Source organism: Diplotaxodon limnothrissa, linkage group LG7 (genome assembly GCF_057381915.1).
Source record: "Diplotaxodon limnothrissa isolate DT_005_m linkage group LG7, D_limnothrissa_male_GT1.1, whole genome shotgun sequence".
NCBI classification, from domain to species: domain Eukaryota; kingdom Metazoa; phylum Chordata; class Actinopteri; order Cichliformes; family Cichlidae; genus Diplotaxodon; species Diplotaxodon limnothrissa.
In genome coordinates this window covers 52,408,444-52,432,985 of record NC_140602.1, presented here as the reverse complement: position 1 = coordinate 52,432,985, position 24,542 = coordinate 52,408,444, and the positions used below count along the sequence as shown (strand labels likewise).

The 24,542-nt window shown below is 38.9% G+C and overlaps 2 protein-coding genes across 3 annotated transcripts; one reads left to right on the top strand and one right to left on the bottom strand.

Moving 5' to 3' along the window:
- Positions 1–256: 256 nt before the first annotated feature.
- dnlz (DNL-type zinc finger) lies at positions 257–1,964 on the bottom strand. Its single transcript, XM_085358412.1, has 3 exons — positions 1,618–1,964; positions 1,388–1,527; positions 257–410 (listed from the first exon to the last, which is right to left on the bottom strand). Exons 1-3 carry the CDS (start codon positions 1,936–1,938, stop codon positions 257–259), a joined length of 615 nt encoding a protein of 204 aa, XP_085214538.1. The 5' UTR covers positions 1,939–1,964.
- A 3,942-nt stretch (positions 1,965–5,906) lies between these two features.
- lrrc8aa (leucine rich repeat containing 8 VRAC subunit Aa) lies at positions 5,907–21,800 on the top strand. 2 transcript variants are annotated; one of them, XM_085359913.1, is made up of 4 exons: positions 5,907–6,065; positions 12,058–12,093; positions 12,867–14,991; positions 17,210–21,800. In XM_085359913.1, exons 3-4 carry the CDS (start codon positions 12,877–12,879, stop codon positions 17,483–17,485), a joined length of 2,391 nt encoding a protein of 796 aa, XP_085216039.1. In that variant the 5' UTR covers positions 5,907–6,065; positions 12,058–12,093; positions 12,867–12,876; the 3' UTR covers positions 17,486–21,800. The 2 variants fall into 2 exon arrangements, with proteins under 2 accessions (XP_085216039.1, XP_085216038.1); XM_085359912.1 differs by lacking the exon at positions 12,058–12,093.
- The last annotated feature ends 2,742 nt before the right edge of the window (positions 21,801–24,542 follow it).

The window sequence follows — 24,542 nt, the reverse complement described above, 5'->3', positions numbered from 1 at the left end:
TCGATGTTTTCCTATACACACATTACATACAGTTCGAGATAGTTATTTTATTATTTAATTAAAAACTATTCTTGCTTCAACTACAGTTAGTTGTTGGATTTATACTTCCAGCACCTTCTTTTGAAAGCTTATCATGTACACTAAAATGATCAAAATGCACGATGAAAAAAATCAAAGAAATTTCAAAAAATGCGATTTTATTAATAAATTAAATATAGCAATTTTACAGTATAAACATTACAGTACAAGCAGAGCGTTATCGTTTTTCTGGATCACTGCTAGACTCCTCTGTGTCTTCAGCACACTGTGGCTTGTCTTCTGTGGACTGATCCATCACTATCTCCAGAGCAGCACCTCCTTCAACCCTCTTCACTGTCTCTCCTTTGGCAGCGAGGATTTCCTCAATGTTTCTGAAGCAAAAGACCAACACTGAAAATTATACTGAAATATACTGCAGCAGCAGTCGTTGGCTGAAACAGAGATATCAATTACCTGCTGCGATTCAGACACGTCGCAGATAATATTTTATGATGTTGCTGTTATGTTAAACAACACGTAAGAGTCGGTATTAAAAGTAAAAAAATAAATAAATAAATCAGACATTACTAATTACTGACTAATAAACTCACCAGGTTAATCTAATAGTTTTACAATTATATTGGTGTTTATACATACCACTAAAGTAATATAAGGCGATACAGTCATGCAGTTAATGCTGATTCATGGTGCTTTTTCAGGCAGACAAATGATTGTCAGGTACTGGCTCTATATACAGTAACTCCAAGGAATAGTAGATACTAGTAGATGGATGCTTCTCAAGTGGTTCCTACAGCGGACGGATCCACATTGATTTGGCACAGATTTTGTGCTGGATGCCCTTCCCTCCACCAACAGAGCCACTCTGAGGCTCTGTTTGTCTGTCTTCCAGTATCTTATACATGTAAGGCAAAATATTTAACCACTACACAACAGAGCCACTCCAGGGAGAAAACTAAATCTTTTCGACTGATTTGTTTTTAATTATTATTTTACACTCACTTTGTATGGAATCTTATATATATTTGTCTGTACCAAAAAAAATCTTTACTGCACACAAGAAAATAACTTAATATTAAAAACGTTAAAATTACCCTACAGAGACTTTGTACTGTACACTGTTGGGCAAAAAACATCAAGAATTTCATTCATGTTTAAGGCTAAGTTAAATCATCCCCTCCTTCTTGCAGCAGAGAAGACTGCTTCAAAATTATTCTGGGATGCTTAGCATTGTTTTATTATTAGATCAGACGCTCTAATCACATGAACCGCAAATACTGCCAGATTAAAGGACCCAATACACCCTCGGGATGTTGTTTTGAATCAGTGAGGAGTCCACGGCACTACCAACCTTTTCCCTTCCAAGTCGGTGAACCATTTGAGGTTATCGGCTATGATGTGGTGATTCTTGCATCCTGAACACGTGACTATGACGACACCTTTGTGGTAAGCCAGCTTAGAGATCTTCTGCATGGATCTGGTGGAGCAAACCTGCGAACAGGACACAGTCTGCGTGTCATATACATGACTTTAAAAGAAAAAGTAAACAAAAACTACCTCAACACAGTGTGCGTGCGCTACCTTGCACGTGTAAACGAGGTGATAGTGTGTTGACTGAATCTGTCCCAATGCCTCACTGCTGACATTCCGTGAAATTGAGAGTCCTCGGTAACTACCGAAACGAGGTGTGCACCTGTAAGCGGGTGACAGAAGACGAAAACCTATGTTGTCCTGCGAAGAGAGCAGCCCTGTCCCGCCTGTCCCGGCTGTGGTTGGACAGTGAGCCACAGCACAGAGTCTGCGCAAAACTGAACGGTTACGGTGAGACCAAAGAGAGCGGCTGACCGCTCGCGCAGTGCTCGAAGAATAACTGAGTGTCAGACACTTCTGTAAAAACAACATTTTCACGGCTGTATTCAAACGGTAAAAGTCCCTTTTCAGTCGCAGATGAAATTGCTAATGACTTATCAACGTGGATGTTGTCGCACTCTGATGACATCACGCACCTACATTTTCAAAATAAAATGAATAAAATGATTTATTTTTCCTACAAAGGCCAGCATATTTCTAAATGAAAGCCGTAACGTGAAATTCTTTTGGAGACATCTCAGTTATGTTTGAGATGTGTTTAGTGTGTTTCTTTGTTTTTTATTTACAATAATAAGCTGACAACAATGTTCACAACCTGGTCATCTACAGTTATTTTTGTGTAACTATTATGCTAATTCAGTTCAAGTTAACTCAGTTTTATTATTTATCAACAAATCACAACAGCGAGGCCCTTTTTACGTTAAGGACCGTGGGAAGGAAAAACTTCTCTTTAACAGGAAGAAACGTGTCTATTTTATTGTCTTTCCATAAACCCCATTACGGATAACTCCATATTTTTATAGTTTATCTTCTCTACCATTTACTTGAAGTTCTGTAAATCTTTAAGCAAAAAAATTCACATATCCCAAGAATTTCGTTAATTGAATTTGAACCAAAATGTTAAACTAAAGATACAAGTGATCTATGGAATTATTTTTCTATCAATTTGAGAAAATAATTTCATTTCTGACTTTTGACAGAAAAATAACTCCACAGCTATCCAACATTGTGTTCTCTGATAAAATGAAGATTTAAATAGCCAATTCAGCAGCACAGACAAACAGTCCAATAGTAAACAAGTATGTAAACATAAACTGAACATTTTAGTTTTCCTATCTTTCTTTCTTTCATCATATCAATTTGTTGATAAATGCCTTTAATAGCTCTTCTTTCCTTTAACCAAGATAACCTGAGAAACATGGATTTTAGTAACTACATCACATCCACCTTTAACATTTAAACACATGCATTTCCACGCTCATGTAGCATGTTGCAGTTTTTGCTTACAATGACCTTGACCTTTGACCACGGAATTATAATCACTCAATCCAGCAGTTGGTGTCCTACAGATATTGTGGTCATATTGTGAGACTGGGACATATGGACATCCACACCTCAACCTGCAAGGAGGAGACATAAAGAAGTATTTACTATAAACAAGATGTTAGTTTAAAATAATCAAATATTAAGATGCATATGCATTAAAAACATTGAACATTAAACAGCTGTAAATGAGTATCAGTATCAGTATCATCAAGCTTTATTTGTCACAAGCAGGTTGCCCTGCAGAAATGAGCTGTAAATATAAGTAACACTTCTGAAACACAATGAATTTGTGATATGGTCTATGTCCACACCTTACTTCCTGATAGACCTTCATCAGTCAGTATAAACAAATACTGATTCTTTTCCTGCTGTGTTAGTCCCGTGTTAGTATGCTTTACTGTAGCTGCCGATTTCATGAGCACGATGCATTACTATATAATAAACATCTCAGATGTCTATTTATTCAAACTACCCCAAGCTGGACCACCTAGCAGGTTCAAATTCTGTTTGCATACACTGAAGGAAATTCTAACAAAGTTCAGCTTCTCTGGCTAAGGAGCTAAACCTGCCAAAAACCTACCACAAAGCCCTCCACAGCAAAGGTTGTTTTTCATTTATGACAGAAAAAATAAAGTTTGAATTGCATTGAATATCTGGAGAGGTCAGGCATTTCTGTGGAGTCACTCACATGAGGGTCAATACAGTCTTGAATGTCTCAGATTCAGATTTTGCACCTCTGGGATGGCCATTGTTTCACAAATCCAGAATCATATATCATATTATTAGCATTAACTGAGTAGTTCACAGACACTTTTCATCACCTCATTGTTTCCCAAGGCTTTAGTGGGAATTGAAGCGGTAAGGACACGATGTATAACAAAACCTTTTACAATGTTCCAGTAGGTTGTGGCCAAGGCTGCTGCAGGCCTGTGGAGGTTAATTGAATGGCAATAAGCACAAATGACAAATGCACTGAGCTGTGTGGGTTAAGGGAAAGGTATGGATGTCTTAAAAGTGGAACTCTGTGGCACACTGTCTCTGTGATGGGTCCATGTGCAGTTTCTGGGTGTTATAGTTCTTTGTTACTGTGACAGAGCAAGCACAGGGCTCACTTGTATGACTTGTGATACAGATGAACTAAATAAACACATTTCTAAACTAGAAGGTTTTAGTGCTGTGAAAATTTCTTATTTCATACTTGTCACATTTGTCACAAGCTAAGTTCAGTTTCACTAACTTCACCTAGGCCTGATTACTGCCAGACCTGTTGAATCAAAAAATCGCTTAATAGTAATTGTCTGACAAAGTGAAGTAGGCTAAATAATCTCAAAACCCAACACGCTATGCCACGACCTAAAGAAACTCAAGGGCAGCTGAGAAAGTCATTTTCAGTCTGGAAATGGATACAAAGCCATTCAAAAATTGGATTTTGTATTGTCTCAAGTTATCTTTGTCTGATATTAAAATTTATTTGATGATCTGAAATATAAGCCTGACAAATATGCAAAAAAAAAAAAAAACCCTAACAAATCAGAAAGGGGGCAAATACCTTTTCACAGCAAGTATTTACACCTTAAAATATATTATCTCTAAATGCTGTTTGTTTATTAACATGTTATGGACTGTACTATATGATATTCTGCACAAATGATCATTACAGGGAGGATTCATACCTTATTCATAAGCCCTCACTTTAGGCAAACATGTATTATTCAGTGGGAACAGTTCCATCTAAAGTTTGATTTGAAGGCTTTTTGCATCTGTTCTGAAGTGAATATATAATGCTTGGAATGAGGTTGAGCACATTTCCGATAATATTTAGACTTGAGGTGCCCCAAAGTCAATCTGGGATGTGGATGAACAGACACAAGCAGCCCAGTCAGCTTAAAAATTGAAGAAATGTGACAAGTTCATCTAAAATTTTTGGAATGACCTACCTAAACTACCATAAATTCATGTGCAAGTGTACCAATGAAATTAGATGCTGTATGTGGGGTAGTTATTAAAAATGTATGCACAGTTCCACCGTGCAATCACTGCAGAGATTTGTGGAAGAGCCGAAAGAAGAAATTGCTGGTGAATGAAGATGAGTGTGATTTTTTATTGTTGTTGCTATTTTTAAACCCTTAAAGTTACTGTAAATGTAAAAAAAAAAAAAAGGGGGTTAGATCGCGTAAAGTATTGATTTGAATTTTTTCACTGTTTACATTTTTTTAACACATTTATAACTTATACAGTTGTGTTTTGTTTGTCAATTAGCAAAACCCTTCTCTTTTATAATTACAGGACATTCTGACCAATGAGCAATGTGTAATTTTACACATTTATTTCCTACAATTTACAAGCCCAAACAAATGGACTGACAGCGTTTTTTTTTATGTACCAAAGGAGCCCTTCTTTATCATGTAGAAAAACGAAAAGATGAATTGCACTTTTTATTATTATCTTAAGATATGTTAAGTGTGTAATTACAATTCTTTACACTTACAGAAATGCAGACTTTCACTGGCCCACTTAAGTTTAAAGAGGGCTGTAGTTCAGTTCAGTTCAATTCCGTTGTATTTAATTTTATTTATATTCTATTCAATTCAATTCAATTCAATTTTTCAATTCAATTTTATTTATATAACCCCAAATCACAACATTTGTCTCACAGACTTTATACTGTAAGGTAAGTGTGGGAAGAAACCTTTTGACAGGAAGAAACCTCCAGCAGAAACAGTCTCAGAAGGGGCAGCCATCTGCCGCGACCGACTGGGAGTAGATATATAACTAACCTATTTATCTAATTTAATAAAACTTAAAAAGGAAAGCTAAAAGAAAATAGGGGGAAACAGAAGTGAGAGAGACAGAGCGAGAGTGAGATGAGAGGGTTGTGCTTTTATTTTGAAAAACTGTATAATTTCGTACTTTCCCCCGTCCCTGCTCGGACAGAGCTCTTTGTGGGAGCCGACGGTCCCGCACCGCTCTAGCCTTCTTGCGGGTTTCTTCTACCGTAGCAGCATAACGGGGCTCCGGCCTGATGTCCGAGCTGCCTCAGCTTCTGAAGCCTGTTTGAGAAATGTTTCACCAGAGTGCGGAGGAGGCGAGAGACACCAGCTTTAGCAAAACAGGTGGGTCTTTTGTTATTTTTCAGGGTGTTTGGTATATAACCAGTTAGCTGCCGCAGACTGCTAACTGAGCACCGACATGAGACATCGTTTCCCGTCCCTGCTCTGCTGACTCTTGCTGTGGAGAGGACCACCTAACTAAAGGTCGCTCTGGGGGGGTTGGATTACATGTAATTTTATCCGACTGTGTTACCGCCTCGGATTGATTTTTTTTAAGCTAATGAAATATTCTCGGTCCTGCTTAAATGCATTTTTGTCCATAGCTAAAGGCCAGGCGAGGTGTTCTGGGATTTTTAGCGCAGTTTTTTGCTGATAAAACACTGAAGCTATAAACAGCAGATTAAAACACGGAAGTTTTCCCATCAGCAGCCGCAAAGCATGTGCATGCAGTGGAAAACAGGAGAGCTCTGTTTTGTAACTCGATGTTTCTCGGATATTAAGTTCATAAGGAGCTGTTCTTCTTCTCATTTTTATTACTACAGAGTCACAAAATACATGTAAGAGCTCTTATGATTTTATCGCATTGCTGTAGTAATATTGCCATTGGCAGGCTAGGCACACAAATATGGTTAGAATGATTAATTTATAAGATCAGGATATGTCTTTATAAAGTAGTTTTAAACGGTTTATGTCTCAGACCTCTCATTACTGTGAACATGTGTGAGAGCATGACATCACTGGTGTACATTCTTTGTGAGTCAGCAGTTGTTAGACCTTGTCCTCTCCATCCCTTGATTTGATGCCCCAGGGCTGGGCAGATGGGCTGAGATCGGAAGCTGTGATAATTCTGCTTTGTACAAATGGGCTGTGAAGAACGATCTCAAGTTTTTGGCCTGAATTTCTTTTCTTTTCATTTTCTTTTCCGCGTTCTAGGCAACAGTTTTGTGGTCAAGGACCTCTTTATAAAGTGTGAGTGGATTGTGGCTTTAGAAAACACTGTCACTGCTGATATGTAGTGCTGATGTAGACTAGCAACTCAACTGCCCCCTAACAGCCTTATGTAGACTTTTATCAGGATTTACTAAGTATTAGCTAAAATGGAAAAATAATAACGGGAAACTAATCAATGTCTTTGACTTGCTGGATCCAGATCACATAGTTATGTAGTTATTGCCACATAGTGCTGGGAAGTGCTGGAAAAATTGTTAAGTGCAAGGATCCTCCTTTGAAAAGCTAGAATCAGACCAAGGTAGGATTAGTCGGAGCAATCGTGGCTCAAGAGTTGGGAGTTCGCCTTGTAATCGGAAGGTTCGAGCCCTGACTTGGACAGTCTCGGTCGTTGTGTCCTTGGGCAAGATGCTTCACCCGTTGCCTACTGGTTGTGGTCAGAGGGCCCGGTGGCAGCCTCGCCTCTGTCAGTGCGCCCCAGGGCAGCTGTGGTTACAATGTAGCTTGCCATCACCAGTGTGTGAATGGGTGGATGACTGAGTGTGTAAAGCGCTTTGGGGTCCTTAAGGACTAGGAAAGCGCTATACAAATACAGGCCATTTACCATTTAGTCTTTTCATATATGATTTCTCACCTCATTATCTTCAAATGATACATTATTTGTACCACACAGTGTCAAAATATGGTGGAAAAAAGCTGATTTTTGTCGCTTAAAATTGATATTCAACTCCAGCACATTTGGAGCAACAAGCCTGGACTGGATGCTGTTGACACAACCCTGAGATCTGGGTGTAATACTTTCAACAACTGTGAACTGATGAAGGGATCCAAAACACGCTGTTCCTTAGTCATCTCTGCTGTATGGTACGTGATAACAGGGCGTAGAAGACGTTAGTAAAGTGATGCTCTCTGTTGCTTTGGAGGTCCTATAAATGTTTGCGGCACTTAAATGGAAATTTGTGAAGTAGTTGCCAAGGGAATATTGAGAGATGTTTCAAACACAGAGGAGTTTATAGCGTGTATCAATCTAAGTGAATGTAATAAAACTTCCTGCCTGCAATAAGTGCTGGCAGCACTGGTATCTGTCCATCTTTCTGTCCACATGTGTACAGTTGCAAGAAATTAACCAGAATTAATTAGTTGTGATGTGGTCTTCTGCTAAGTTACGCTAATAGGCCGTCATAATCTTAACTGGAAAGACACAGTCATGAGTGAGATGTCATTACTGTGCAAGTGTTGTACCACACCTCATTTCTTTAGGGGTGGCTTCTAATGATCTTAGAAGCCACCCCTTCTAACAAAGGTATGTCTACCTTTGTTCTTCAACACTACCTGATATCTCACAGGTAGCTTTCTTGTAATTTCTATGGGTAGTCTTCAGGAATAGTTCTTCTGGAATTACATGCAAAGCTCTTCTAGGATGTTTGCTGGTATTGCATCGTGGATCAAAATCTAGGGGCACTTTTGTGCTTTCATAATTCCATTAGTTTTGATAAGATTCCCAACACCCCTTGTTGAAATGCAACCCCAAACCATGACTGAGCCTCCACCGTGTTTTGGCTGTACATACTCCCAGTTGTACCTCTCTCCTGACCTCCTCCTATGACACTTTGACCCCAAAGCTTCAAATTCATCACTCTATAAGACCAGCTGTCGCTGATTTTTAGCTGAGCTCATATCTACCTCAGCTTTTTCTCCCTGTTTCCCTTCCTTAAAAATGGCTTCTTTGCTGCATTTTTTTTTTTTCATTTTCGTATACTGCAAAATTATTTTTATGCCTGAAACTTCTTCTTTTGTCCTCCACTTGTGCAATTTCTTCATGCTGACGTATGCCAAGTTTTTAGCTAATGGCTATTTGGCAATCAACTTGGAGCAAAAATAGTAACGAACTGTCGAAAGATGCAATTTAAAATGAGTTTGTTGCTAAGACACAACACTCGTTCATCCCTTGAGTTAGGTGTCTTGTTTATGCTTGTCAGTGTTAAGTGAAGTAAATAAACAAATAAATGAAAATAATTTCTCTAAAAATACTCAGATACTCAATCAATCAAAAAGCAGCCAGTTAGTTAAGAAAAAGGTTTTGAAAAACGTTCAGAAAGCCTGGAGAATTGTTGCTCATAACCACTTTAAACAGTTACAATAAAGTCTGGCTCCTTGGAAGCAACATTTAAAGAAATTCGTGGTGGCTTGAGACATGGGCTTATCTGTATTTTTTTTATATGTTTTGAATCAGTGTCCTGTTGTATGACCCAGCCTTTCAAAATCTTCTGCTCGTAGACTGCTGAATTAAACACAAAAATTAAATTCAGTGTTTTCGATTGGAAAGTCTTCTGAACTTGCAAAACAGCTCCAACCCATAATGCTACCTCCACCCTGCTTCAAGGTTTGGATTAACAGGCATTTCTAATCAAATATAATATTCTACAAAGACATCCTTCCAACATACTCCTCTCTGATGACTGTTGTATAGTTGTGGCAGACTTGTGATATGCTAGCTTTGCTGCATTATTTTTTAAGTTCTATTTGAAGGTTTTTGACAGCTCTCACTGTATTTGGCTTTGCATGTGCATTACCATCCCTTTTGGGTGATAGTAGTGTATTATATCCTTGCAAATGCCAGTAAAAAAAACCAAGGAATTATTAAGGCATAAAGTATCTCATTTTTTAATTACTATTTGAATATTCAAAAATCATATCAGCTTTTAAATATCCAGCCTAGTTGAGTTGAGCTTTTAGCCTTAGTATAGAGTGCCCTTTTCCCTCAAAGTATGTTGTTTATCTTTGCCAACAAGTTCAACTTTGTCTCTTCTGTCTACTAAAAGTTTCTCCCAAAGGTGTCATGTGCACATTCAGTGGGGTTCAAATCACATTGGAGACATGCTGTCCATCGTTAACACCATCTTGTTCAGTGTTTTCTCATCATGGACACATAACAAAGATTATAGCACGTTTTTCTTTTTCCTTTTCTTTTTATTTTGTTATCATTTTGGGGTTTTTCTCATCTCTTTCACGATTACATGCTGTGCTCTGATCTTTGCACTACGCACACTCTTGTCCTGCATGTGTACATTGATGATGACCTTAAGTCCTTAGAAAGTCCTTCAGTCCTTTATTTTTTTAAGGTCTTTGGAAAGTTGTTGGTATTAAAGTATGCCTACCACCAAAAATCTATACTAAGGAGCAGTAGGGAGTGGCACCCATACGAACCTGCGACTTATTCCTGTGGGATTTTGAGTTTAAGCCCCACAGGAAGGGGTTTTTTTCCCCTCACTGGAGTTCATTTAGTTTTTGGAGATTAGCTGTCAGATATCACTTAAAGCTACTTGGGGTTGCTCGGGGTTATTTTAAAGGAAAGTCCATTATATACTGCAAAAGAGGCATGTCCATTTGTTTTTGTGACAAACCAAATGGACACTAGTGTCCTTGAGGGAAATTATTTCTGGCTCTGTAATACACTGGCTGTTTCGGTGGTCAGGTTCACCTGCACTTCGCCTGCACAAAGGCATCTCTGTTTGAGAAAGAAAATCAGGAGAAATGTACTGCGGTAACATAGCAAACAAGAAAGAACACAGTCACTATATTATCCTGTCTTGACCTTTTTTATTTTACACCAGGGATAGTGACAGGAAGTCCTTAGTTCCTCAGAGAAGTCCTTGGTTGAAATTATTAGAGGGATGATTTTGGAGAAGTGTAGTGTGGTTCAAGGTAAGCTGCTTGCAGACTGGTGTTTATTTTCCTGTGCCAGGATGAAGTGAAACAAACCTCGGATGTTCTTTTGAATTAAAGATATTAGTGGTACATTGTGACCTCACCGGATCATCCATTATTATTGTTAGGGTTATTTCAGAGCCTGGTGTGAAATTCTTGGAAGATCTTGGCAATTAGTTTATGTTACATGGAACTTGGAGTTTATATGAGCTTATTGTGGCAAACTTGTGATCTAAGCGACACACCAATGACTTCAAGACACGAAAGTGAAAATATGCAGCAGTTTCACTGTATTGCAAAACCAGAATTTCCATCTGTCACATTTTAAAGTTGAGCATGTCAAATGCTTTTGGGTTTGTCATGAATCTGTTGTGGTACAGGGAAGTGTACACTGCATTGGAGTCAAAGATAGCCTGTTGTGGAATAACACCATCTGACTGGTTACAGTTAAGGGTATTGTGGCAGCTGTTGGGGTCTCAGTGTGCTGTAATTTCTGTGTTAAAGCAAAGCAGAAGCCTAACGAAGGAGGCCAACAGCGACTCCGCTGCCATTCTGGTTTGAACTGGATAAAAAACAATGCGTTTTTGTGAGGACTTGCGCAGCTATCTTCTTTCATAAGGTAGGGGGTGGTTGAACAAACAGGGAGATGCAGTTTTTGTTGTTTTTGATTCTTCCTTACTGTTATAAGAAGAAAAATAAGTAGTACTATTACAGTTGATTTGTTTCTTCTTCTACTATCAGATTTGTGTCCACATGAAACTGTATTTCTGTGTAGGAGGTTATACTTGGGCTAATATGATCCTTTAAAACATCTTGAATTGTGAAAAAAAGCTGCTTTGACTGCTCTATTTTTTTATTGTTCAGTCTATTGTTATTTACTGTTTGAAAAAGATGCCTGATTGTGGTTTTTACACACATACTCAAGCCTCAGGAGTTTTTCACTTTGGGGGATTTGTGTTTTCGTGGGACCAGCAGCAGCTTTGTGTTCAGTAATGGGTTTAGCATCCATTTTCAAGTTGTTTTTCTTGATTTTAATTTAAGTATTCCTGCTTGTTTGGATTGTTCACTTTTTGGGGGAAAACAATCAGGAAATTTGTTGGTTTTGCAGGATTTTACATAGCTTCTTGGGAGAATACATTCCTTCGTGGCCCTTTCTGTAAGGAGTAACATGTTAAAACGTATTCATTCTGAGAAAGGGCTACGTAGCAGTACAGGTGGAGACACCGAGTCTGTATGAACATGCCTGCTTCGGGGTCTGTGCTGCTATTGCCTCTGCAATGTGCTGTGTCCCATGCAAGATGCTCAGAGGATCTTTTGTTTAGTTGTAGGACAAATAGCTATCAGAACTATCGTGTTTTGTGTGTTTCTAGTCTGGTAACCTCCACTTCTTTGCTCATAGGTGCGTGTTGGGCTACATCAGGATAAAAGGCAAATTGTAAGTTAGTGCTATTTGTGTGTGTGGCATTTATTAATTTGCTGTCTGACTTTTTAAAATATTCACATCAATATTGACATAACATAAGAGCAAGAAGGCAAGACTAAAGCAAGCTTCCTTCCAATTGTGCAGTGTAAAATGAAAGGATTGTGTTTATCCTGCTATATGAAATGGTGATGCTATTATGGTATCCATTTAGTACTATTTTCAGTGCTGTGATATTCTCCAAGACACATTGTGGCAAATATGTTTGATTGCTGTTGGGAATATGGGTTTCCACTGTATAGATGGTTTAATAATTTGAATCATATTTCATGCAAAAAAACAAGACATCCAAACATTTGCTTCTCCAGTGCACCATCAGACTCTCTCTGGTTTATGTATTTGTAAATTGACTGTGTCATAGTTTTGGAGTGTAATTTGTAAATGTATTCTTTCAGGAAACCATAGTGGACATTCTTCACTATTTCATGGCATTTTAGAAATAATGAATGACGAAATAATTAGAGGATTAATTCCTAATGAAAACAATGGTTGGCTTAATCCCAGAAACTGGCATAGAAGCTATCAAAGAAAAACAGCTATTCAACTGGATTTCATAAGGAAAAAGCTTAAAATATTCACAACCAGCTGCCACAGTCAGCTGCCAATAGGCAGGAATAATATTTTGAGTGTAATTTATACAAAGTTTTGCCCCAAAGCATTAAGGTTTTCAAAACACAGTTTAACCTAACATGTCATGAACTAATCCTCTGTTGTCTCTGCTTTTTTAGATAAACCATCATGATTCCCGTCACAGAGCTCCGATACTTTGCTGACACCCAGCCAGCGTACCGCATCCTGAAGCCATGGTGGGACGTTTTCACAGACTACATCTCAATCGTCATGCTGATGATTGCGGTGTTCGGCGGGACGCTGCAGGTCACACAGGACAAGATGATCTGCTTGCCTTGCAAGTGGGTCGTTAATGACTCGTGCGAAGTCATGCCCATGCCGAATCTGACCACCCACTACGCACCGGAACCCAAAGGCATTCAGTATGACCTTGACCGACATCAGTATAACTATGTAGACGCAGTCTGCTATGAGAAAAAACTACACTGGTTTGCCAAATATTTCCCCTATCTGGTGCTACTCCACACTCTAATCTTCCTGGCCTGCAGCAACTTCTGGTTTAAGTTCCCCCGCACGAGTTCTAAAGTGGAGCATTTTGTCTCCATCCTCCTCAAGTGCTTCGACTCCCCGTGGACAACGAGAGCTTTGTCTGAGACCGTGGTGGAGGAGAGCGACCCCAAGCCTGTGGGGAAAACGAACGGTTCGATGGACAAGAAGGCCTCAAGCGTGAGCGAGGATGTTGAGGCCAGTGTGCCCATGCTCCAACGAACAAAGACCAGAATTGAACAAGGAATTGTTGATCGCTCTGAAACTGGAGTTTTAGATAAAAAGGAAGGGGAGCAGGCCAAGGCCCTTTTTGAAAAGGTTAAAAAGTTCAGAATACATGTAGAGGAGGGTGATATAGTGTACCGCCTTTACATACGTCAGACCATTATCAAGGTAATAAAGTTTATACTGATATTTGGCTACACAGCCCACTATGTAAAACACATCAGCTTCAATGTGCTGTGCACAGAGAATATTCAGAATCTAACCGGGTACAGCTCGTTCCATTGCGCCCATCCGTTAGCAACTCTTTTCAGGATTTTGGCCTGTTTCTACATCTCCCTGGTGGTGGTTTATGGACTCATCTGCATGTACACTCTTTGTTGGATGCTCAGCCGCTCCCTGAAACGATACTCCTTTGAAGCAATCCGTGAGGAAAGCAGTTACAGTGACATCCCAGATGTAAAGAACGACTTTGCCTTCATGCTGCACATGATAGATCAGTATGACCCTCTTTACTCCAAGCGCTTCGCTGTGTTTCTGTCAGAGGTGAGTGAAAACAAGCTGAGGCAACTCAACCTGAACAATGAGTGGACACTGGAGAAGCTACGGCAGCGTATCACCAAGAACTCCCAGGAGAAGCTGGAGCTGCACCTCTTCATGCTCAGCGGGATTCCAGACACGGTGTTTGATCTGATTGAACTAGAGGTGCTCAAGCTGGAACTTATTCCAGATGTTACTATCCCTCCAATCATCGCCCAGCTTTCCAACCTAAAAGAAATGTGGCTCTATCACACCCCGGCTAAAATTGAGGCTCCAGCTCTGGCCTTTCTAAGAGAGAATCTGAAGTCCCTCCACATTAAGTTCACTGATATCAAGGAGATCCCATTGTGGATCTACAGCCTGAAGAATCTCAGAGAGCTGCATTTAACCGGGAACCTGAGTGCTGAGAATAATCGTTACATTGTCATCGATGGGCTCCGAGAGCTCAAAAGTCTCAAAGTGCTACGGCTTAAGAGCAACCTCACTAAGCTTCCCCAGGTGGTAACGGATGTGGGTGTGCACCTTCAGAAGCTCTCCATCAACAATGAGGGCACCAAACTAATGGTGCTCAACAGCCTGAAGAAAATGGTCAACCTGACTGAGCTGGAGCTCATTCGTTGCGATCTCGAACGTATTCCGCACTCCATCTTTAGCTTGCACAACCTGCAGGAAATCGACCTGAAGGACAACAATCTGAAGACGATAGAGGAGATCATCAGCTTCCAGCACCTGCACCGCCTCGTGTGCCTGAAGCTGTGGTACAACCAGATTGCCTATATCCCCATTCAGATCGGAACACTCACCAACCTGGAAAGGCTCTATTTGAATAGGAACAAGATAGAGAGGATCCCCAGCCAGCTTTTCTTCTGCCGCAAGTTGCGCTTCTTAGACCTGAGCCACAACAATCTGACCAGCATCCACCCAGATGTGGGCTTCCTCCAGAACCTGCAGTATTTTGCAGTGACAGCAAACAGGGTGAGTAGCGAAGAATTTCTTAAATTATTCATTGTAAGGCAAGGCAAGTTTATTTGTATAGCACAATTCAACAACAAGGTGATTCAAAGTGTAGTAAAAGTTATCAAGTTCTCTCATTCTGCAGTCATGTTTCCACCCCTTTATCTTTCTCATAGATGTCAGTAAGGTTCGCTTAAAAACCCGATAAGTTGTTGACGGAGGTCAACCATTATAAATATCTACATGTTCTTGGTGTAGAATTATGCCTTTGAAGATAACAGTAGGACTGTAGTGCTTCCCATACAAAGACTTTACTTAGGTGGACCACCCAGGTATATTGACAGCTGTCCAAGTCTTTGTCTAAGGGCGCTTTTATAGTTTGTTTACGCTGGTCTAAATTAGTTGATGAATTTGTAAACTTGTAGCTTTTTCCTGTGGTTTGGCTTCTTTTCACACACAAAAAAATCCAAGTGAACTCCAAGCGGACCAAAATGTGTCATTGCTATGTATTTATTACAAAGTGTATATGGTATTATTTGTATAATGTGTCGCTTTTCTCCACAAAACTAGCCTCCCTCACTGTGTTAAGGTGGCAGATTATCATAAACTTGGTTATTTTTCATTAACATGTTCAATCATGCTAAAAATTCACAGTTGGATTGAAGCCTGTGGTTTCTGATGAAGGAGATCATTTAAGCTTTAACTCAGTTATTTGCTTTGGGGCATTTCATTCACATTTGTTTACTGTGAGAATTTAAAGAAACACTTGGTGAATTCTCCTGATAATACTGTTTTGAACACTGAGCATGCATACAGCATCATGTGTTTTTCAGTAAAGGTTATTATTACTGCTGTTTTACTAGACTTTCTACTGCGCTTGCATGCTGAAAATAGCTTCCAGCAGGTTTGTGTGCGGCTACAAATAGCTCCATTAAATGGGGTCCTTTTGATGTTTTGGGCTCTCGGGGCCTCTTTTCCTTAAAATCCTCTTTAAACTTCCAGCACATTATCTATCCAAATAAAAAAAAAGGTTTTTAATGTTTAGAAGTTTTTAACAGAGTATGACTGCATTGTTGTTTTCAAACAGAGGTTCATGGTACACAAAGTAAACTCAAGTCCTAAATTTGTTCAAACCTTTAAGTCTTTAGCAGACATGCACAAATTGTGAAATTCTTTGCCTGTATCACGTTCTGGTGGTTACATCGCAAACCCACTGTTATTTTATTGTTCTAAATATCACATTTGAGTCAGATTAAATTCCAGTTTTACGTAGTATTGGGTGTTTGCTCCATAGTGTAAATCGCTGGGTCAATTCAGAATGGAGACTAGCCTCTTTATGGGGTGGTGTCAGGAAGGGCATCCTGCGTAAAATTCGTAATTAGATGTAAAATTGTTCTGTCAACCCGTAGCTTTATTGTTGAGTGCAAAACCCATGGGACGTGGGAATGTTTTTTTTAGTTAAGCTTCGAAAGACCTGGTTGCATACATTGATTGGTCAAACACATGAATGTAGTATCAGGGTAAGATTTGAATAAAACATCAGCTGTCTAAACATCAGCTGTGCTCTGCTCGGTTGATCCTGAGTAATAGGAAAAATTTCTTTGTTAATAGCTAGCACTCCAGCTACCTAAACTAAGCTGGTTAAAAATGCACACAGTAGTTATATTTAGTAGAATTGTGTAATAAGGCTTTAACAAAAGTTTACAAGTAATCTAAAATGATGCCTAGATTCTGTTTACTGGTGTGATACTCAACTCTCAGAGCCGGCATCCAAGAACAGCTGAAATTAACCAAACCTGGCAAAACATTTGAACCAATCAAGTCACATTTAACTCAATGCTGTTTTGGAGGTGGCAGCAAGAGATTGCTTGTCTGTCGCCAATACAGATGCTTTATTTTATGGTTATCATAATTAAAATAACCCAGCTGTTTAAAAGTCTTTTATCTCGTTATTAACCGTCTTTAAGTTGCTATAGTAAATGTTGGATCTGCTCATAGCAGTCACCAAAGTCGATACTGGCCTGCACCGTGTTCACCCATATATAACTGCAGGCCTAGATTTAACCTAGTTTTGATTTTGTTCCTGTGATCCTGCCTGTTTGTCGTAGTTTTAATTGGTTAGCATCTGAAATTAATGTGATCTACAACTGAGCTGCTTATTATGTGAAACATGTTTTGCTTAGTAACTGCCTCAGCAGGCCAGGGTAACTGCAACCTCCTCCTTTCCTCTCCATTTCAGATTGAGACGTTGCCCCCAGAGCTGTTCCAGTGTAAGAAACTTCGTACTCTGAATCTGGGGAACAACTGCTTGCAGACTCTACCGTCACGTTTTGGGGAACTGACCGGGCTGACTCAGCTGGAGCTGCGAGGGAACCGTCTGGAGTGTCTTCCGGTGGAGCTCGGCGAGTGCCGACTGTTGAAGAAGAGCAGCCTGGTGGTGGAGGAGGACCTGTTCAACACGCTTCCCTCAGAAGTGAAAGAGCAGCTGTGGAGGGCCGATAAGGAACAAGCCTGAGCCGAACCACTGTGGACAGCTGCAGAGGAGAGAAGTTTGATCAGAGGAATGAAGAAGCAATGAAATTTTGTGAAACTTTGAAGGAGATGCAGCAGTTCTGGCCCAACAGGCACAGGAAAGTGATGGCTTTTGGAATTGTCTCATGCCTGCCAGTGGAATAATCTCATAACCTAGCTTGGCGATGAAAGGTGGTTTGGTATTGTGGCCTTTCAGTGTTTCATCCAGGTGATGTTGAGTATGCATGCCACAATAGGAACTGTCCAAAGCAAACCCGTTTATTTAAACTTGCACGATTCAACCTTGCCAGTGATCTAAATGTGCTGATTATCACTACTTTACTATCAACAGGAAATATGCACAGAAGAGTGTTAGCCTGACGTTCTCTGGCCTCGAGACTGAAAATCACCTTTGAGTTTTATACGGTTATATCTGCAGATGAGGTGCAGCGTGCCTCACTGTGCTAGCAGATGTAATCGAACAAATGACAGCGCAACTGATAGCCGATGTGTTGAGGCATGAAGCTTCGCCGTGTTGTTTTTCCTTCTGGCTTTCTTTATGCTCGACTTACTCTGAGGCATTTTTTTTACGTAGACAAAATGACTTGATGAAGATTAGCAAATCATCTCACGGGTGATCTCACAGCTTAGGCCTTAGCTCAGAAGATGAACTTCAAAGAAACAAAGCTGTCAAATATTCAGTGGAAACAAATGGGAACACACTCTACAGTTCAATGTCTAAATACCCTGCAGTTGTTAAACTATAACATCAGTCTGTGAGGCAGGCTGTTTGTTAACTGCATGGGAAGTTATGGTGGACAAATCCATCTTCTTTCTTTGAATCTTTCTGTTTCAACGAGCATTATACTTTTTTTTGAGTGTGTTACTTTATCAGATTTAATATGACACCTTGTAATGTGTTGGGAAAAGGCCAAGAATTTATTTTGGTGTACTTTTAAATTGTACCATACATTAGCATTATGTTTGGGCCTGTGAGAAGGGCTGTTTTATTGTGAATATTGGAATGCAATGTTATGCACAATAGACGTGTAGTTTTGGTTTTGCATTTATTTTAAAAAGAAATTGTCAAAGCTATACCCATATTATTGTTATTTTCTTTGCTATGTTGTAATTACATGTAATTATGTGAGGTTAGCTGTCCTTGCATTACAAGTCACAGCGGATTTCTTTTGGTTTTGTTTTGTTTTGGGTTTTTTAGTTAAAATATATGGAGCATAGATACTGCTAATCACACATCGAGTAGATAATACACTTAAAAAATGAACAAGAATGAAGGTACTTCTTTTCTTTATTCCTTTTTTTTAATGCGCCATATGATTTATGAAGCTTTAGTCAAGCTTTACATGTGTGGGACTCCCAAAGGAAATGAACTTCAGATGTGATAATGGAAAGTTTAGATACTTCCTGTTTGAGAAGAGTTGAGTCAAGCTTCAAAAGCAGACACTTATATGTAATCTGTTTATCTAAGTGACAGATGAGGACAAACAGGAAATGGAAGAGTGGAGAAACATTTAGATCAGACAACAGAAGGGAAACATTTGCAGAGAGAGGGAGAGAGAAAACGAACATGCAATATGTGATTCCCACCATCTATGGACCAAATTAATGTAACATGCGTGGTTTGCTTGAAACACTTTCCTTATTAAGGCCTTTGGATTTAATAGCATCATTTGGACTAATTCTGCCATGTTCACCCCAGCCAAGCATCTCTTGCAGCTAATATGGCCTTAGATTTTACAAGCTTTATACCCCAGGAATGATTGCAAACATCACAATCTTGGCTCGTTTTTTATTTCTTGTGCTGTAAAATGTATAGCTGAAATATTTAATGTGTTTGTTTCATGTGTACCGTATTCTTCCTACCTGCTGTTTTTCTCTTTTGATTCAAGCTTTTTAAAGGAAGGTTAACTCTAATGATACAATTATACCTTTGTTCACGGTATATTTTGTTTACTGAGGCCTTGACTGAATCCAAATGTCCTTGTAGGGGGAACTAGTAAAGCGCTCCCATGCAGTATTAAAAGGCACAAATAGGAGCTTTAGCTTTATGTGAGCTGACGAGCAACTAGTGCTAACATTGCAACAGAGATTGCAGATGGAAGCAAAAAGGCAATAATGCCAGAGAAACAGATTCATCCACAGGAAATCTCAGCTTTCCTGGAAAGGATTGAATGCTTAAATTGAATTGCTTGCATACTGCGGGATAAACGTGAGCAGTGCCAAGTATGCGGATAGGGACTGTTGGCCTGCCGGCCTGCCAATCAATCCGCAAAAATAGGCAAGTAAATAATATAGTAACATAGAAATGTGTATGATGTTGGGCTATAACTGGCAGTTTACTCTGAGTTAGCCCATCTAGTCTGATTATTGATTGTTATTATTTTTTAAAAACAATGTATCATGTTGTTCTTCATTGTTGCCAATACGTAGCGTTCCTGTTATTGCTAATTAAGGTTTTTATTCCAGGAAAGTGTCACTTTCAAAGCACTAATAACTGGCCTTAGTCAACTTTAGGTTGTCTGTAAAGCTTTCTGTTTGCACACAGCACTTAAGCAGTGTACAGTGGTACTAATGGCAGACAGGGCCCGGCTGATATTAATACCGATATTTGGTGACTTAAAAAGCCAATACTCCAATATTTTTCTTTTCTCTTTCAAACGCACTAAACATAAACAAATTCTCCTGATGTATTTTATGCGTCGTTATTTATTCACCTCCGCTCTGCTGGGATCAGGCGGCTGTTGTGTTTGCGTCGTTCCAAACACGCGTTGATGAAAGGGAAGTTGCAGACTGCCCTCCGGTGGACAATCTATGCAACATCAACACTCATGACATGGTTGAAGGATGTTTCTCCTGTCTCTTCTTTTTTTAAAGTTTTCATTTATCAGCAACACTGTTGTAAATGCCAATACCGATACATTGGCGATTAGCTAATATCGGGCAATAATATTGTTGTGTTTTAATGGCAGACTTTAGATTTACAAAGCCCTGGTTGCTTGATTTGATCCCAAGGATAACAACTGTACGCACATTTTTTGTTATAAAATTTTAGCCTTAACATGTGGGTCACATCATTAGTTCTGGGAGTTCAGACATATATAAAAACCTAAATTATTCCCTAGTAGAGCCTGTATAGTCAGTATAACTCGCGAAGATGGATGGTGCTCATTCACACTCTCTCACACTACTTTGTCAAAATTCTCATGAATATGTTTTTATCTGGGAGTTTGTTTGTTTTGCGTGCGTATGTTTGGACACATACGCACAAATATTATGGTGACGAGTTGCCTTGGTCATTTTTGTTCTGTCCTTTGAGCTGTGACTCGGCTCTACAGTCCTTCACCGTCATGTCCCTCTGAGTCATGCGTCTAATTTTCAGCCCACTCCCTTTTCTGTTAGTGAATCAGGTGAAGGTCCGAGGAAAAGGTCAGTCAGACATTCCCACGAAACCAAAAGGAGGAAGTTTTGATGACTCATACGTGCTCCTTGGTTACAAGAAAACTCTAGCAGTTTCAGATATAGTCTCAGCTCATTTTCACCCAAACACATTAAGTCAGTGCGTATAAAAGCTTTTCTTGTTTTTGTTCTTCTTCTTTTTTGTTATTTTCCAGCTTTTCCCAATTCCTTTTGTGTGTTTCTAAATTATGTATCACTTAAGCAATGTTTGTGTGAAGCAGCGTGACTGGTCAGTTTATTCTTGCTCATAATCATCATTCATATTGCTGCTGGTTTCCCTTTGGACACTGCTGTTTTTGAATAAACAAAACAGGACTTCACAACTGAGCAGAAACGACTCGACAATCTTGACTTACTGTAAATGGAGGTGAGCTCACCCTCCAGTGTGGGCATTGTGTACATCAGTATATCATCTGTTAATATTTCCCAAGATTGTACATTTCCAGACAGTTTCATTTCCTTTTCATCGCCCTAGATTTTTCTTAAACTGCCGTGGTTGCATTATATTTCTGCCTGTGTATGGAACATAAATCATGATTGTATTTGCTCTGTACAATTCATCTCTGTATTCTGATGCCTGTGGATCAGGGAAAACGGTTCATTTCCATCCATTTCATTTGAAACCATGTGTGCGTTGATACTGGAAGGAACGCTTTTAAACCTAAGCAGCGATCACGTTAAATGTAAACTAAAAGTTGGATGGACGGACTTGTTTCACTCAGCACTGTCTGTATCACAAGGCCTTTTACTAATTGTTGCCAAGTGGACTGAACACTGGCTTTTTAAGTGGGACGTCTGTAACAATGGACAACTGAACTTTGCCTAATGTTCAGGCTCTCCTTTTGTACCATTACAATATATGAAAATAAAATAAAGTTAAAATTCTGTTTCTTGAGTGCATTGATGATTGTTGGTCAAGTCCTGAGCGCTATGTTTGTTAGACCTTTGCTACTACTGACATCTGACTTGCCTTTCTCTTCCTCGGAAGTGGAACATCCAGAGTATGCAAAATCATTTTTAGCAGCACACTGTGCACCCACTGACTAAGAGAAGGACAATTTGTTGTCAGTGTTCGCCCTTTGCTGCACTTCTTGGTTGAGATGACCCTTGTTTGTATCCACTCTTACTGAACAGTTTTTTCCTTCTCTTATATTTTTTAGCACATTGTAAGTACAGATTATAGCAGTTTTCTACTTTCCAGTCCTGTTAATCATCTTGTGATTCTTTTAGAGAGATGTATTAGAGTAGAGTAGTTGTTCTCAGTTTATTAAGTAGAATTACGGTTACATGCGTCCATGGCTATATTCAGCAGGGTGGGAATCACCAGACACCCCATGATACTTCACTTATAATACAGTATTTTGCAGTTTGCAAAGTATTGCAGTAACATATAAATTATGTCTTCAAAGTTAAACTTTTTCAATATCTGTTTTATTTAATTAAAATGTTTTAATTCATTTTACATTTTTTATTTTAAAAATGTAAAATGAGACAGTCAAACACACCAACACTAACAAAAAAACTAATGTTGCCATATGTAGGAGTCCGTCGGCGAACAAGTTGAATGAGGTCAAGTTGGCAATTGCGTGAAATGTTGATATTGTGATAAATCATCAAAGCTCACATTTCTTTTGCTGTCTAATTCATATTTAACTAATTTATTAAATTTTCGCTCAGCAGTCTTTCCGTTCTAAAGGAATACAACCAGAATACAACCAGCTGGCAGCCAGCTTGACAAAGGGCCATTCAGACTGATGGCGACATGTTGGTAATCTGTCTGCATTCAGAAATAAGACAGCAATTATTTTCAAAACTTCAAAAATTTGTCTGAGAGTAATTGCACGCAGTCCAAGTCAGACTGCAGTTGTTAAATGAAATGCAATCATCAGGCAGCCACCGAAGTGTTTTTTATAGATGGAAGGAGGCTCATGTCCTACTCGTGTGACTGAACCGTCTGCTTGCTCTGAGTTAGGAGGCAGCTTTGTAACCCGCACCTTGACATTATTGAACAAATGTGGGATCATCTTGACAGAGACTGGAAAAAAAAAACAGTCAACATCCAAAGAAGAGCTTTAAATGTCCTGCAAGGAACCTAGAGAAATATTCCAGAAGAATATTTAAAGAAATGAGAAGAAAAGGATAAATGTGGTCATACCAAATATTGAATTTCAAACTTGTTAGAACAGTACAAACTGTGTTTCCTTTATATAGTGTATTTCTATGTGTATTTGTACATATTTCAGTAAACAGCAGAACTGTGTGTTCAAAGCATTTATTAAAGCATTTATTCTTTTAATAATCATCTAAAATTCACCATTTCTCAGATACTTCTGGTGAATAATCATGATGCAATTCATTGAAGTATAGTAGGTAGAAATCTGCTCATGCATCTGTAATAACAATAAGAAAATGACTGTTGGTGGCTGCTTTGCTATTTTTACTGAAGTAAAATCTATAAGTAGGCCTCCTTCTTTCACCTCTGCTTGCAACCCCCTAAAGCAAGTCCCAACTTGGTGATTGGACAAAATGAGGACATCTATTCTGTCTGACAAGACAGCAAGGGATGGAAGCTCTTTCAGTATGTAATGTACACTGTATCTGCTCTGGTCCGATGCTTTTATTTGAACTTTATTCACATGACTGTTCTTAGCATATCATTAGATTTAACCAGCAGTACTTAATCATATGAAGTACAAAAGGAAATGTTGGTCATTTTAAGATTAGTTAGTAAATAACAATTAGCTAATGTTGTTCATGAGACTAAAGTCATCTCACTTTGGTAATGTAAATATAATATGGCCAATATATTTATTATTATATTAATCATTATTAGTTATTACAGCAGTGAGCTTGAACTCCGTGTCATTCACTGAGCCTCAGTAAAGATTCAAGTTGCATTTATTCAAATTTCCTATCACCTTAAATCTTCACTCAAAGACAAGTATCTTTGACAGTGTATATATAGATGTATTATATATAGGAGACAAATATTGTTCGTTTAATATGTTGGCATTACTAAATTTGGCTCAATGCTTACATATATGTGTAAGAAGAAAATGTACGAGCTGTGATAACTGTTTCTGATAGAATAAAGAATAGACTGACATATTAAATATTCCTTTATTGGGTGAGAAAATCAGATCATGTCATAACTGCTTTAAGTCATACAGAATAGATATCAGAGCCTTAAACAGGCTGGCTTCTGCTAAATGGGACAAACTGGGCAGAAAGTATACAAACACATAACATCCTTATAGAATAGCATGTAACACTATAGATCAACTTAGCTCAGAATATATAAAGCATATAAACAATTACAGCAGTATGATGCAACAAACACAGCAGTGCTACTGATCCAAAATACTCAAAGCTTCATAGAACTGGAACAAACATTTATTTTTAGGTCCATTCTGCTGCTGATACATACTTTAGGTTTCTGAATATTAAACTTGTTGCTGCCTTTCATAGTGTGTAACTTGAAGGCCCTGAGTACTTTCTCCCACACTGAAAACACTGGAATGATAAAATTATTTGAACATTACCTAATAAGACTGATTCAGGACAGACAGTTAGTTATTTTAAAC

Excerpts from the sequence above, each read along its gene's own strand:
- dnlz (XM_085358412.1), bottom strand. The coding sequence starts at position 1,938 with ATGTTGTTTTTACAGAAGTGTCTGACACTCAGTTATTCTTCGAGCACT. Across the intron at positions 1,528-1,617 it reads ACCTCGTTTACACGTGCAAG|GTTTGCTCCACCAGATCCAT; the intron begins GTAGCGCACGCA and ends TCCTGTTCGCAG. Across the intron at positions 411-1,387 it reads ACCGACTTGGAAGGGAAAAG|AAACATTGAGGAAATCCTCG; the intron begins GTTGGTAGTGCC and ends CTTTTGCTTCAG.
- lrrc8aa (XM_085359912.1), top strand. The coding sequence starts at position 12,877 with ATGATTCCCGTCACAGAGCTCCGATACTTTGCTGACACCCAGCCAGCG. Across the intron at positions 14,992-17,209 it reads TTGCAGTGACAGCAAACAGG|ATTGAGACGTTGCCCCCAGA; the intron begins GTGAGTAGCGAA and ends TCTCCATTTCAG.